The sequence below is a fragment of the Myotis daubentonii genome, chromosome 11, assembly GCF_963259705.1.
Source record: "Myotis daubentonii chromosome 11, mMyoDau2.1, whole genome shotgun sequence".
NCBI lineage: Eukaryota > Metazoa > Chordata > Mammalia > Chiroptera > Vespertilionidae > Myotis > Myotis daubentonii.
Window position 1 is genome coordinate 40,839,071 of NC_081850.1, and position 16,260 is coordinate 40,855,330.

Below are 16,260 nucleotides of genomic sequence, written 5' to 3' on the forward strand. Positions count from 1 at the left end.
TATCAAACTCAGAAGTTGACTGTGCTAGTTGTGTAAATACAAATCCGGATGGTGAAGACTCCTGATAAATCTACCAAATCCACCTGAGAAAGGGAACCTAAGTTTCCTAGATTTTTAAGTCCAGCTCTCTCCTCCTCCCATTCCTTGCCTAGAGTGCAGTGCATTTTCCTGGTTTCCTGAAACTCAAAGCAAAGCAATGCCTCTGTACCACTGTCTTTTCCTTCCTGCTCATTGCTTCTTTACTGCCTATTTTTTGCCCTTACCTCTGCTGCTCACCAGCAATTTAAAAATGACAGCTTTTCCATTCTCCCTTTCCCAATTGATCTTGCTTTTTTCCAAGATCAATTTCTATCTCATCCTCTTTTTCAGAACCTCTTGCTCCATTGTGTCCCTCTCCCACTCAGACTAGAATCCTACAGCTTCCTGGATCCAGTTTTGGCTACAGAGGCCGCTCTATCCCTCCCTCCAGCTCTCAAATGCCCTAATCCAGTTCCAAACTCCTCCCCACATGGGTCCAAGGTCCTCTCCTCCTGTTCTCCTCCCAGAATGTTCTCTCCCAGCCTTTCCCGAGGCCTGTGGCTGCTGCTGCTGCTGCTGCTGCTGCTGCTGCTGCTGCTGCTGCTGCTGCTGCAACCAGACTGTTCTGTTTCTCAGGATACCATCAACTTTTCCCAAAACTTTCTCCGTCATTAGATCCTTCCACTAGATTCCTCACACTGACCTGCAAGATCTCTTGGCACAGGTGAGCCTTCCAGCGTCATTGTAATTTGGCTAAATGGATTTGTTGATGTCATAGCAGGTTGTTTTTCCTCCAAAAAAAAATGTCCTCTGCTTAGAATGCCTCTTAGTCATATTAAGGAGCTTTTAAAAAATGCATCTACCTCTAGAGATTGAATTTAATTGGTTGGATATGGCCACTGCAATAGTTTAATAGCTTTTGGGGTCGGGTTGCGGTGGGGGGAGGGAAAGGGAGGAAGTCTAATGTGTGTGTCCAAGTTTAAGAATCAGTACGAACTCCCCCAACCTATGTATGCTTTTCTTACCTGGGTGATTCTAGAGTTCCTTTTGAATCTTTGATGATGTAGCAGCCCACCCTTTGGGAACCCTTTACTCTCTGTCCTCAGCCCTAATCCACTCCCAAAACAACAGGAACAGAATGTGCCTTCAGAGTTTTCCAAGAAAGTTGCTGGGAAAGTTGGCAATGCTTCTGGGCCTGGTAAGCTGCCAAAGAGAGTTTAATGAAAGAAGCTAGAAGAGCCCAGGCTGAAAAAGAACTCAGGGTGATCACAGTCGTTTACATTTGTTGATGAATGGTAAACTGCCTGGCAACTCTGGCAACATAATATCGGTGCGCAATTAACCCTGTACTCACACTAGTGCTTCTGCCCCGGTTCCCTACAGTTGGCCTTCAAGTTCTTCCAGTCTAAAGTAGTCATTTTATAGATGAGGAAAATGAGGAAAAGGAAGATGTAGTTTAACAGGAGTCCCACAGCTAAACAGGGGAGGAGTGAAGCAGGAAACCTAGTCATCTTTATGAGGATCCAGAATTCTTCCAGATACACCCACTTCTCACCTATTTAGCAGTCTGCTTTGGAAATGCTACTGATAGTTCTCAATGTGCAAACTGGCATTTTGATGAATGCCCAACAGAAATTAAATTTTGTAAAAAAGCAAGTGCCAGAGGTAATTGATGATTCATTATTCAGCTCAAAAAACAAGGGAAATAAATGGGGGGAATGACTTTATCTCTCTAAGCTTCTTTATAACTCTCACAGAAGTATGAGTTTCGAAAGACAATGTAGATTTAATGCTGAGTTCTGGGTCTGGCACATGGCAAGTGTGTGATACATGGTCACAGTTATTTTTAATGGAAGAGGCTTTGCAAAATCAGCACACTGCAAAGCAGAAACACAATGAAGCCCCCATTCTTCCCGTTCTGCACAGAGAAAATGAAATTTTTCAAACTGTGGCTGCTGCATTGATTATAGATTCAGGTTTGTTTCTGTTGCCTTTTTATTTTTAGTTTAAATGTGTATTCAGGTTCTTTTTGCCATAAAAGAAGTTGATCTCTCACTTTTAACTCCAAAGTTCATTTTTTAGTAATCAGGGCCAATCCAGGTGGTGTAGTGGAGTGGCACTGATTACTAAAAATGGAACCACATTTTATCTGTGAACTTGGAAAAGTGAAGCAATCAGGTGAGACAGGTAAAAACAGTTTGCTTGCATGTTCATTTAAATTGTCTAGAAAATCAAGTGAGAACCGGGCATTTACATTGTCCAACGAGTATATCGCCTATTTATCCCATCAATAATTTGAGAAAGGTGAACAGTTCAGTTATGTATGCTTTTAAGGGAAAGTTTTTTATTCCTTCTATAGTTACTATAAAATGCAATGGTTAACATATATATTCTCATGTGTATGAAACTTTTTCTTTTGTTAGGACCCTCTTTGATGAATAGAAACAGATGGTAGCTAGTTTAAACAGGAAAGAATTCAGTCCAAGAACAAGAGCTCATGAAGGTGCAAGAAGTCATGCATGCAAGGTCATGAGACCTCCCTCAGTCTATTATTTCTTTTCTTTTCTACTCCATTTATTTTTAAGATCTGCTTCCAAAGTTCCTCATGTCCTCCTAGTGTAATGGTCGGCAAACTGTGGCTCGTGAGCCACATGTGTCTCTTTGGCCCCTTGAGTGTGGCTCTTCCTAAGCCTTAGGAGTACCCTAGTTAAGTTAATAACAATTTACCTACCTATATAGTTTAAGTTTAAAAAATTTGACTCTCAAAAGAAATTTCAATCGTTGTACGGTCGATATTTGGCTCTGTTGACTAATGAGTTTGCCGACCACTGTCCTAGTGGGTTAAAGGTCCCCAAATCATATCTTCAGACTTAGATTTTGTAGATATAGCTGCCAAAAAGAGGATGATTTTTCACAGTTCCAATTCCATATTCCCAAAGAAGGTTCATTTTGGATCAGTGGCCCATTCTTGGATCAACCACCAGTGGCTACATGGGCAAGTTCTGGAGCAGGATAGCACCAACAGGCCATGCTTACAAGTGGGCTAGGAAGTCCAAGGACAGGCTCGGCAGACAACCCAGTAGATATCTACTAAATGGCTGTAACTCACTAAGCACTTATTTTTAATAATTATTTAATTTGATCCTCAAACAATGACAACTCTGTACTCAACTCTATAGCATTTTCTACTTTGTAATTTTATCTCTGTTTACCTAGTTTCCTCATTAGTTGGTGAAATTTTGTATTTTTAGTGCCTGACATTGGTGGAGGGGGGCGTGCAGTAGGGTCAATAAATGTAGGTGGAAAGAATGCATGGGTGGGATACTTTGATAAGAAGCCTGGGACAAACTTCGATTAAGTGACAGGAGGAAGATCATCAGCTAATAATGAGCATGAGATCAACTTCTATAGCCTCAATCCCTTTCCCAAAAACTAGGGTGCTTTCTACATCGAATTGTCCTCTTCTCCTGTCTATCATGTCAATGACTGACAGGAAAAGATTTGGTCTGGTGTTTAGAATTGTAAAAATAATAGAACTGGAATAAAGGTACAATGCATTTTATAAGCATTTGATTTTGCCCTCTTAGTACATTGTTTAAGAATAGTTTCCAAATAACTACAGAGTCTGTATTTTTCATTTAAACGTTCAAAGGGGGAAAGACTCTTAGTCTATGCTTGACATGGCAAAAATAAGGTTTATATGTTTCTATTTTAGGGTATTTATTTTTGAAAATGATATTGGACAAGGCAATCACTCCTGAAGAGGTAACTACTTCTCTCATCATTTTGGTGATAGTTTTTGTTTTTGTGAGAGCCCTCATGAGTAAGCGGAGAAGGCAGGTATCTCCTCCTGGCCCGTGGTCCTTCCCCCTCATAGGAAATCTTCTTCAGCTCGGAGACCATCCTTTCCTGACGTTCACAGAGATGAGGAAGAAATATGGAGACGTCTTTCTCATCAAACTTGGCGTGGTGCCCGTCGTGGTGGTGAATGGAATGGAAATGGTGAAGCACGTGCTCCTGAAGGATGGAGAGCATTTTGCAGGCAGACCTAACATGCATACGTTTTCTTTTCTGGCAGAAGGGAAGAGTTTTTCATTTTCAGTCAATTATGGAGAGAGTTGGAAGCTTCATAAGAAAATAGCGTCCAGTGCTTTACGAACTTTTTCTAAAGCAGAAGCAAAATCCTCCACCTGCTCTTGCTTGCTTGAGGAGCAGGTCATCGAGGAAGTTTCTGAGCTGGTGAAAGTCTTTGCAGAGTTGACTTCAAAGAAGGGTAGCTTTGATCCCAGAAATGCCATCACATGTGCAGTGGCCAATGTTGTCTGTGCCCTTTGCTTTGGCAAGAGGTATGACCATAGTGATGAGGAGTTTATTAGGATAGTTAAAACTAACGATGACTTACTCAAGGCTTCCAGTGTAGCTAATCCCGCCGATTTCATACCATGTTTCCGCTACCTTCCACTGCGGATTATAAATGCTCCTCGAGTGTTTTATCGGGCCCTGAATGAGTTTATTACACTACACGTACAAGATCATCTTACTACGTATGATAAGGTAAGAATTTAAATCCATGCCAGAACGAGGGATTTGTTGAGAAGCAAAAGATAACGATGAGATGTGTTGAGTACCCAGAAAGTTATATGTATTCTTCCCTGGCTCTTTCACTGTAATTTTGCCATAATGACCCTTACCAAAACTATTAGGAAATGTGAGTTCCACTCAGTGAGATTATAGGGCAGCATTATTTAGTTCTCATGTAGAGACCTTAAGAAGAGTTTTTAATTCTTTGAGATCTTAGAAATTTCCCTAGTGTGTGGATAAGGTACATACTTGAATTATGAATCTATAGTTGGCTGATGAATGATGAGCATGGAGGTGAGTTCCTTGAAGAAATGAACTAATGATTTTGTCTCTTTCATTTTACATCTGAAATTATGAGGTCTTAAAAGTATCAGCATATTTTTTTTCAGAGAGTGTTTTGAATAATTACAAAGACTATTGTATTGGAAGCTTCCAAGTTACCCTCTTTTCCTATTTGAGTCCTTTTAATATATGGAAATGAACTTTGAGATCAAATACATGTAGATAGAAAATTTCTTGAGGTGACAGAAGTGGACCTTTGTGAGGCCACTCAATCTTTTTGGCTAAATTTGATGGTCCAGAGAAGAGTAAATTTCTCTCATGAAATAGGTGTGTACTAGAAAGTATCCTAGCTCTTGGAGGCCAATTTGCTGAGATGATGGCATCATGAAAAAAAAAATTAAAAAGAAAAGGTGGATAGTTGAACAAATGAAGAGATGTAAGGAATTAAGACCCTTCCAATGAAAAAGAAAAGGCAGTAAACAATCTGTTTCAAGGTACCCATCAGAATCTTAGAAAAAATACAGTAAGTAAAAGAATTTATAGAGTCATAAATTTTCTTCCTATTCCCTAACCTACTTTAGCCTCATCTCTTCTTGCATGGCGATTACAGTAAAATTCTTGAATGGGCTTGGAAACCTCATATTGTATTCATTGCCTAGCAATTTCCCTAGAGTAAGTTAATCTTTAATTTTTGTAACTGTGCTTCCAGCATAAGGACTTTTTTTATTTATTGAAAGAAATTTTAAGAAGAAAATTGAGTTTGATAACTTTCTTTTAATTCTACATACTTTTAAAATTGAGCATTACCATTGACAAGCAAAATTGCAAGTTTTGAAATGGTGTACTATAGTCTTTATATTCCTAAGTGAATTGAGTTCATTTTACATAACATGGTACATGAGATTCATCTGTGATATGAAATGTAGGTAGGGATCAATAATCATACTAAGAATTGTCTCCTCAGGACCATATGCGAGACATTACTGATGCTCTGATTAATACATGCCATAAAAAATATGCCACTACCAAAACAGCCACCTTAAATGATGATGAAATCATAAGCACTGTGAATGACATCTTTGGAGCTGGTATGTGAAAGTATTTGTCAGTATGTAAGGTGAATAAGGTCTAATTGAGATTTTTGTGTGTGTTCTACTACTTACAGTTTAGAGTATTTCAACCTTTTGATGTAGGCCATTTTGTATAGTTATCTCACTCTGTATACCTAGAAATGGGGTTCCTGGATCATATGATAATTTTTTTTAATTTTTGAGTAACCTCCATACTACTTTCCATAGTGCATGAGAATTCCATTTTTTTACATTCTCACCAGCACTTATTGTTTTCTGTTCTGATAGTGAATATACTAATCGATGAGAGGTTAAGCCTATATTCTGAAAAAAACTTTTAATGTATAATAATTACTTTATTGTGAGTTTATTGATTTTCAGTTATATTTAGATTCTTTTCCCTAGATTCATAATATTCAAATATGAAGCAAATTGAAGATACAAATTTTGCTAATGATTTTCTTCAGGGCATTTTGTCTCATTCCTTTTTCAGGGTTTGAAACTGTATCAACATGCCTGTACTGGAGCTTTCTTTATTTGATACACTACCCAGAAATTCAAGCCAGAATTCAAGAAGAAATTGGTAACATATTTTCAGATGAAAAGTATAATTCTTACAATTGTCATTTTTATTATTAAGTTTTTATAAAAACCACCTCTTCTTTCAGATGGAAACATTGGCCTAAAGCCACCCAGATTTGAGGACAGGAAAATGTTACCCTACACAGAAGCTTTCATAAATGAAGTGTTCAGACATGCCTCCTTTATTCCTTTTACTATTCCACATTGGTAAGCTAACGATTCTCCTTTGAAGCAGCAACCAATGGCAGGTTGAGGGGGAATGAGGACCCTAAGGCCTTAGAATACTTTAGGTCCTTTAAAATACGTATTATGTTAGTATTATTTTGCTATTATTTTAAATCTTAATTCTTTTTATTTTTAAATTCTCTAATGAAATTCGTACATAGAAAAACAGCATATGTTGCGAATGTTTTCATAACCAAACTATGATGTCGCTATTTTTCATCTTATATGTACTGTTTAAGGGGAAAGAAGGCTATCGAAGTTCCAAACAATGGATAATACAAACATAATATATGTTTGGACATGAAGTGTCATACACACTCACTTAACTTCTTCTCTGAGCCGTCTTAGCCACCTGCTGATGTGGCCTCACTTTTAGTAGCTTAGAATTTTGCTGGCCAATTGACTCAGGAGGCCAGTGTTGCCACAGATAAATTAAACAGAGTTTCTGTTTACAGATATACCACGCTCTTTAGTGCACAAATGCATGCCAGTATAGATTAAGTAGATAAGCTTTATTAAATAGGAATGTGGACAACCAAAGTTCTGGTAGTTTGAACTATTACCATTCTACACAATTAAAAAGTAAAATGCAATTCTTAATGCTTTTTCTTTTCCCATCCTTAAATAGTGAGGGAGTGGGGATGTCTCTCACCTCAGGAAGCTGATGTAGTTATGGTTCTTGGCACAGCAGGAGGTAGTGCCTTCAGCCTAGAGATGGACCAAATAGGCTTGCTCATACTTCTCACCTGAATTAGACATACTTTGCCCCTCAGTCTCTGGCAAGGGTGGACAACAGCAGTCTCCCCTGGAAATGCAACGTCTGCTTCTCCAAGCTCAGGCCGTCACTGATTATAGATGAAATGTACATTTCTACAGGTTGGTTCATCAGAAGAGAGAGCCCAGAAGTAGCTAAGCCAAATGTGTTTAGTACTCCTCCGAAACTCGTCAAATTGAAATGTCACTGCTGCTCCTCTGGGGCAGGAGTGAGTGTTGGGGCCATCTAGGCAGTAAGTGAGTGCCATATGGAACCATACCATGATTTAATGGCATATGGAAATATACCATGATCCATGCGTAATTACAGAAGTATAAAGGACAAAAGTATACAGTTTTCATAACTGAGTATGGGACTAGAAAATAGATTATTTGTCTAGAGACAACTTACAGATCATCCAACACAAATAATACCATTTCACAGCTAGGAAATGAAATCATAGTCGATATGAGATTTGCCCAGTAGTTCCCTGTAAGCAGTGTTTAGAGTTCAGATTTCCTAGTTCCAATTCCATTGCTCCTTGGATTTTTTCTTTATTTATTAATAAAAGTCAAATCACATTGGACACGCAGAAAGTGTTTTGTAATTTCCTTTCAATTCCCTGCTATAATTTTTAATTGATTTTTTTTTAGAGAGAGAGGAAGATAGAAGGAGAGAGAGAAACATCCATGCAAGAGTGTATCATTCATCAGCTGCCTCCTACAGGTCCCCTACTGGGGGATTAAGCCCACAAAACAGGCATGTGCCCTGACTGAGAATTGAACCAGCAACCTTTTGGTGCACAGGACAATGCCCAACCAACTAAGCCACACTAACCAGGGCTCCTGATATAATTTGATGTGTCTACATATGCGCAACTTTGTCATAGAAATACTGAGATAATTTTCCACTGAGATTTTAGCTCATAGCAATGCCTTAAATATGTTAAATGCTCAATATGTTTCACAAATACAAGAAAAATAATAAATTACTAACTTGACAATAGGTGGAAGATGGAAGATGAAAGAATGAAGATTTATAAAGATTTCATATTATTATAGTTTTTAAAAAGACAATAAATATAGTCTGTTAATTGTGGGTAGCAGTTTAGGGGTGGGTCATTTGAACTACAGGATGTGCTGTAATGATAAGGATGTATTTTGCTTTCCCAGTACCACAGCAGACACTACTTTGAATGGCTATTTCATTCCCAAGAATACGTGCACCTTTATTAACATGTATCAAGTAAATCATGATGAGTAAGTCACCAAAATTATTTTTTTTGGGGGGGGGGCGTTAAATTTGTTTGGCTGTTTGTTTGCTATTTATTAATCAGAAAAAGATACACATTCTTAGCCAAAGTTCATTACTTCTATTTCTCTTGAAATAAATTACAAGGAAATTCAGTTTTCTATTCTCACTGGTAATAGGAAGGGTGATATGTGTTTTTTAAAATATATTTTTATTGATTTCAGAGAGGAAGGAAGGAGAGAGATATATATACATCAATGATGAGACAGAATCATTGATTGGCTGCCTTCTGCATGCCACCCACAGGGGATCGAGCCTGCAACCCAGGCATGTGCACTGACTAGGAATTGAACCATGTCCTCCTGGTTCATAGGTTGACACTCAACCACTGAGCCATGCCAGCCAGGCAGGAAGGATGATATCTTAATACAAATTCATTCAGGGCAAATTCAATTTCAAAAGTGGGCTTTTTGAGGAGGTGTGGGCCAAGGACTTCAAGGGCTCACCCTCTGCAAGGTTATGGCTAGCTGATGTTTGAAATGCAGCGTGAAATCCCCGAACAGAATTAGAAAGACCAAGCAGGGATTTTTCCTTCTTTTGTTTGGTTTTCCTCTACCTCAGCACCTAGATCAATGCCTGGCACATAGTAGCCACTCAATAAATATTTGCAAGTAAAATATAGCTAGAGTCTCATCCATATTAGCTTTAAAAGGGAGAACAGGGATGAAGATACCTCACCTGTTTTAAAAGAAGATGATGGTAGTGGTGTTAGCAGTGATGGGAATGATGATGATGGCATCTAATATCTATAGACCCTACTGTGTGTGTTGGGCACAAAACCTTTAAGTACCTCCTCTGAACCTCAACAATAACCCTCTGCATGGTGCTACCATGATCCCAATTTGACAACTGAAGAAACTCAATCCAGTGAAATGAATTGCCTAACGTCACATGTGCAGCAAGTAGCAGAAGCAGGGCCCACATTCAGTGTGTATATCCTGATTAATGGAAATTGGATGCTCCATGTGGTTGGGGCTTACTGTCTCCAGTAAACTGGTAGAGACTGCATTCTTATGCACTCAGTGGGCGGTATACAGAGCACTTGGTACAACTTCTTTGTCTTCACCCAAGATTTCCTCTGACTGATGTCTCATGCTCCAGGCTATCTGGGAGAGAGGTGATTATCATGTAGACCTAATAGCACATTCACTGCATAGGCTGTCCCACTGCAAAATCTATTGTCAGAAAGGTTGACACCTCCACTGTTCACATCCAGTGATCATGCTAAATAAAAATTAAGCATTTAAAAACCCACTACAAGAAAAATATAGTCAATGTAAACTTAATGGCATTTGTTCTCAGTTAGCACTATCCCAAGTGCCTGAAGTGTTCTAGTAGCCTAGGAACCTGTGATTATATTGAATATTGAGTAATGTTCAAACAAGCTGTGTTAACACAGGTGCTTATAAAGAAATTCTGTTTGTATTGAGGCACTTATTGAACTAAATGAGTATGTGGTTCAAGACTGATATCATGGGGAAATTATTCCTATTTAGCTTAAACAAAGCTCACAAACTTAGGCACCTACTGAGCAGTGGAAAACACCAACAATGAGAGAATCGCCCTTGTTGGAGCCGTGAGGAGCGGTCACCTGCTATCCCTCATTCCGCTCAGTAAACTGAAGACAAGCAGGACCTTGTCCCAGCATTGTCAGCTCGTTCGATAAGACAGAACTTGGAAATGGAAATTTTCACGTGGAGTCTTCTGATGTTTAAATGTCTGCAGCAATGAATTATTTTTGAAAGATTACGAGAGCAGACAAAATTTATTGGAGGACTGAGTACGACTTGTAGGTCTTCAGGGCTATGACCTTTGGTGCAGAAAAAAAAAATGTTCTGCTAGAAAGAGAATGACATCAATACACAAAAAGGCCCGGTTCTTGGTAAAGTCAAGTGGGTCCCTGATGTATGGCTGAGGGTGTGTTAGGAAACGTACTAGCAGGAGTTGTCATAGACAAGGCAGATATGGTGCCTGAGACAAGAGTGGGGGAGAAGAGAGCACCAGATGCACAGCAGTTGGGGACTGTGGGCAACCCTCAGTCAGAGCTGCTGGCAGGTGACCTGGCTGCTCTGTGATGATGGGCGAAGGCCTTTTCCTAAACCTATTGGTACCAGAGTGAGAGGTACCACCTAAAACAAAGGAGATTGAATATTTATTCCTTGTTATTTATACCCAAATTTTGGAATATTCGTATGAGAATTTTGTAGAATTCTTCATTAAAAAATTGAAATAAATTTCCAAGTATTTTATTCACTATTTAATGAAGCAGAAGTCATTTTAATATAAACTAGGAAAGACTATACTTTCAGGGATCATTTCTATAGTTCATTAATATAAACTAGGAAAAATTGTATTAATTCTTTAAGGTAACTAAACTTGTCAATAAATTTAAAGAGTATATATACACAAATTCATAATAATGATACACCTCTATAATTATATATATGTACCTATATGTACATATGTATGAATATTTACACTATTCCAAACATAAATAAAACATTTTAAGCAAAACAAAGTTATTGTGGGGAAGTTGGCAAGAATGGCAAAATGATAAAACAATTCCTTTATAAAATGTAACTTTTGTCTATTTTATACAGAACTATCTGGGATAATCCTAATGTATTTAGTCCTGAGAGATTTCTAAACGAAAACAGGGAACTGAATAAGAGTCTTGTGGACAAGGTCCTGATATTTGGAATGGGAATCCGGAAGTGTCTGGGGGAAGACGTTGCTCGGAATGAGGTATTCCTTTTCATCACCATGGTTCTGCAACAGCTCAAGCTGGACAAATGCCCCAGGGCCGAGCTGGACTTGATGCCCACGTATGGCTTGGCCATGAAGCCCAAACCGTACCAGCTCCAAGCAGAGCCCCGCTCCGCTGATAGTGCATCTTAGATTCTCAGACTGGTGGCGGCTTTCTGATGCAAGTCAGAAATATTATGTGATTCATATTCATTTAATAAGCAATTTAAAGGTTGCACCCAATGCTATGCTATTAGTTCAGTTCTTTTTTCTGTCATCATAATATAGGAAGTCTTTTTTAAAGTGTGGTGTAGCCTCAGTTCTAATATGAGAGATCAAGTCTCCTAAGGTTATTTTAAGATAATAATAAAGTGTGATGTCACTCAGGAATTTTAAACCTATGTCTCATGTGATGGTGTCCCAGGGGCCACTGTGAACAAGAAAGGAAGGAAAAAATGAGTGGCGGATTGGACAAGGAGGTTAGGAGGACCTGTCTTCCTTCCTTTACACCAGCTTCAAATAGACAGGTGTGTTTTCATTAGTTTTAAATATAAGGTTCACAATAAGAACAAGGTTCTGATGTTACGTATGTATTTTCCCTGTGGTCTAGGGAAAAGGTGCTGAAGGGGTCCAGAAAGGGGAGCTAAGGTGGCCTGGAAGAGCAGAGAACATTTTGTGGTGGGGATAGATGAGCTGAGCTAATTTTATTTTTTTAAAATATATTTTTATTGATTTCAGAAAGGAAGGGAGAGAGAGAGAGAGAGAGAGAGAGGAAAATATCAATGATGAGAGAGAATCATTGATTGGCTGCCTCCTGCATGCCCCACACTTGGGATCGAGCCCACAACCCAGGCATTTGCCCTGACGGGGAACCATGACCTCCTGGTTCATAGGTTGACACTCAACCACTGAGCCATGCTGGCTAGACGAGCTGAGCTAGCTTTAGAGAGGTGGAGAAAAGGTCATAAGAAGTCATTTATTCAAAATCCATTTTTATATCAGCTCTTATGTTTTCTGGATTAAGAATTTAACATCAGAGCAAACTGATGTTTTTATAATGCTATCCATTTTTTTGTGTTTTTTGCTACCTACTAAATACATGTGTGCATTAGTGTGCTAGAGCTGCTATAACAAAATACCACGGTGTGAGTGGCTTCAACACAGAAACTTATTTTCTCACAGTCCTAGAGGTGTTGGCAGGGTTGCTTTCTCTCGAGGCCTCTCTTCTTTTGTAGATGGCCACCTTTTCATCATGTCCTCACATGGCCTTTCTCTGTGTGCAAACACCCCTTGTGTCTGTCCTTTATCTTATAAGGACACCAGTCATACTATATTAGAGCCTCCTCCTACGGCCTCATTTGAACTTATCTCTTTAAAGACCTTACATTCAAATACAATTTCATTGTGACGTACTGAGGGTTGGTATTTCAACATATGAATTCTGGGCAGGGAGAGGGGCACAATGCAACCCACAATAACATGAAAGAAAAGATAGCAATTATTTACAAATACCTTTCAGTGTAGTAACCAGCTTATGTGCGTGCTTCTTTAATTGAAAATGTTAACGAGCGAAGGCATATAAGGAGCAGAAGCAGTGAAAACCAGAGTAAAGCTGTAAGGGGATTTGCATGCTAAAGGACTTAGAAATCCGGCTGGTGTCTGATTTAAATGGGAGGCCGTTAGGGCGGGATCGCCTCTCGATAATGACCCTGCTGACCGGATTGCTGCAATAGAAGCAAAGTCAAACAGTTCAGAGACATTGAGGATTACAGTCGGGACTTAGTCTTTCTTTTCAAATATAAATAAACTCAGCATTGTCCTTGGGAATAAACAAATTGGGTTGTTTGTCTCTTTTTTTGTGAAAGCTTTTGAAATTATTTATATTGTCCTCATGACAGTGTGTCAAATAGAAACTATTTTGCCTTTTTTTCTGAAAGAAACTGTCAAATCTTCTGTTTACTGAACAATAATGGGATGACCAGAACACTACAAGAATCTTCGGTTTATCTGGTTATTTTCTTTAAAGAATTGTATTTTTCTAACTTCTTTTTTTAACAGCAAGCATATATGATCGAGTACTTTTATTTTAACACACTGTATTGTAAAATGCTAATTTTCACTTTTACTATGCTGCTGAGGCATAATTAAATGGTGTACTATTGGGCTTTTTGTACAATTCATAAGTTTGCTTTATACGTCTTTTTAGAAACATGGACAAGAATAAAATAGGAAAAGTGTAAAAGCAAAGTAGGAATGACTTTTTTTGTCATTTAATATATAAAGATAAATTATTTTTAATTATATGTATTTGCTTATCCTGAAGTGATAATTTATGAAATATAATCAGGAGTAATGCAGTGTACCAAAATATTATATCAAAATAATTTCTATTGCCCTAGCCAGTTTGGCTCAGTGGATAGAGCGTCGGCCTGCAGACTGAGTGGTCCTGGGTTCGATTCCAGCTGGGGGCACGTGCCTGGGTTGCGGGCTCGATCCCCAGTGGGGGTCGTGCAGGAGGAAGCCGATCAATGATTCTCTCTCATCATTGATGTTTCTGTCTCTCCCTCTTTCTTCCTCTCTAAAATCAATAAAGAAATATATTTTAAAAAATAATTTCTATTAACATAAACACTTTAAATTATCAGCTGGAAATGACACAAAAATGCATTGTGACTATAGAGCTGTTGATAATATGTGGATATGTGCACCAGTGATAAAGCAAGATGAATTAAGTCCTTAAAGTCATTGTATATGAAGTCCAAAAACTGAACAGAGTTATAGGAATTAGATAGCTTGCTACACACAAGTATATATGGCTACTTATTGCTCAGTGTCCTCCTTGTACAAGCTACAGTTCCCTGGGGCTCTTGGTTACATCCGACAGACAAGACCAGCCTAGAGACATTACTGGATGAATGATGCAAATGAGGGGCTCTTCAAAAAAGAAAAAATGCACCAAAATTTATAAAAGCATTTATATGTTCCCACATTGCAATTCTCTAGCTTCTTTCCTGCTAAACCTATGATGCAGGGGTGCTATCAATCCACATGAGAGAATAAGAAATCATAACCATTTCTGAGAGGCAGAAGAGGTCTTTGGGGATTTTACTATCTACATAATTATTAATTAGACTATAAAATCTACAGATATTCCAGGCCCCCACAGGGGTGGATACACAATATGATTTTTTGGATTCACACGCACTTTCCCAGAAAATCTAAGATTCATAGTTTAAACAAACAAAAAATCTGTGTATACTGTGAATTAGAAATAGCTGAACAAGAGCTGTTTCATGGCTTAACAAGCTATAGAAACAAATTCTCTGCGAGGGAATGCACCATTGGCTTTCTCTTTAGATATGAATGAAATGCAGGATGCAGGCAACTGATTCTCTATGACATATTTTTAACACTGAGAAAACCTAAATAAATAAAAATCATAGAAGTTGACAGGTCTCCTTCCACCCTTTATCATGTTGTTTACAAAGGACAGTTTACCATTTACTTGAATTCAGTATGACGATCAGGCCCCACCAACAGTAAAACTCCACACATGTACACAACACTGTTGCCTTTATCTGCTAACCTTATGGACAGAAACATGTTACATGAATGAATTTTCCAGCTAAGTGAGATGATCGAGTTCCAACACGCTCATATTAACGGATCTTAATAAAAGTATTTCTGAGCTGCTGATGTTTCCAAATGCCTTTGCTAAACACAATTTTATCTTTCTCAGGTTTTATTGTGACATTTATTTCTAAATTTACTACCAGGGCTGTCCTCCTTGTTGGACTCTTGGCCACACCCTCCATCCCTGCCCCAGTGCCTGGTTTCACTCATTATGTTAATGTGAACGTCCCTACTCCCTGTGAGCTCCACATATGCAGGGCCAAGTCTGTTCGGCTTCCCCAGTATCTCCAGTCCCCAGTACTGTGTCAGGCACATAGCAGAAAATCCAAAAATGTTTGGCCAGTAAATGTGGAAATGAACTCATGATTAAACGAATGGATCTAGTGGGAGGGCAGGAAAATCTTTGCAAAAGCAAGTGACTGAGATTTTCTAGTATGGATAGTATGTGTGGCATCTCTGCTTATATTTTGACGTTTACCTTGTTACCTACATCTCAGGCTGAAAATCTGTCCCATCTTCTCATACTTCTTTAAGTTGTAACTCCAGGTCTCAAATCAACCCTTCATTCTTTTTTTTTTTCTTAAATAACATTTTTATGGCACCAGATTCCAGCTGGAAATTGGCCCCCTAACTCTCTCCCCAGGACCACTGCTCGAGTGGGCCCTAGGCACTTAGCAAACTTTCCAAGGGCAACATCTCAATTGTGTCCCAAAAAGTCACTGCTTCTCCCAGTTTGACCTCTTCATCTTGCCAACACACACAGCAGCTGACCTTGTCATTGGCTCACCAGGAACATTTGTTGTCCAATGGCAGCTGTCACTTCTGGCCACTCTGATGGAGAGAAGGGATCCCTGCTTTCACCCTGTAATGTTTACACCCAAGGATGGGTTTCAGGGATTTACCTATTTTTCAATTGTGTAACTGAGAGTAGTAATTTTGAAGAAGGCTTGCTTGAAGGTTTAGGCACATTGAAAAGGAACACACACACACACACACACACACACACACACACACACACACACACCAGAAAATCATGTCCTGTCATTTCCTGCCTGGCCC

The 16,260-nt window shown here is 38.8% G+C and overlaps 1 protein-coding gene across 1 annotated transcript; it reads left to right on the forward strand.

Annotated features, from left to right (window-relative positions):
* Positions 1–573: 573 nt before the first annotated feature.
* On the forward strand, positions 574–14,300 carry LOC132211997 (cytochrome P450 1A4-like). The gene is made up of 7 exons (XM_059656912.1): positions 574–742; positions 3,734–4,572; positions 5,846–5,969; positions 6,445–6,534; positions 6,620–6,740; positions 8,685–8,771; positions 11,424–14,300. Exons 2-7 carry the CDS (start codon positions 3,751–3,753, stop codon positions 11,719–11,721), a joined length of 1,542 nt encoding a protein of 513 aa, XP_059512895.1. The 5' UTR covers positions 574–742; positions 3,734–3,750; the 3' UTR covers positions 11,722–14,300.
* The last annotated feature ends 1,960 nt before the right edge of the window (positions 14,301–16,260 follow it).

Excerpts from the sequence above, each read along its gene's own strand:
- LOC132211997 (XM_059656912.1), top strand. The coding sequence starts at position 3,751 with ATGATATTGGACAAGGCAATCACTCCTGAAGAGGTAACTACTTCTCTC. Across the intron at positions 4,573-5,845 it reads ATCTTACTACGTATGATAAG|GACCATATGCGAGACATTAC; the intron begins GTAAGAATTTAA and ends TTGTCTCCTCAG. Across the intron at positions 5,970-6,444 it reads GAATGACATCTTTGGAGCTG|GGTTTGAAACTGTATCAACA; the intron begins GTATGTGAAAGT and ends TTCCTTTTTCAG.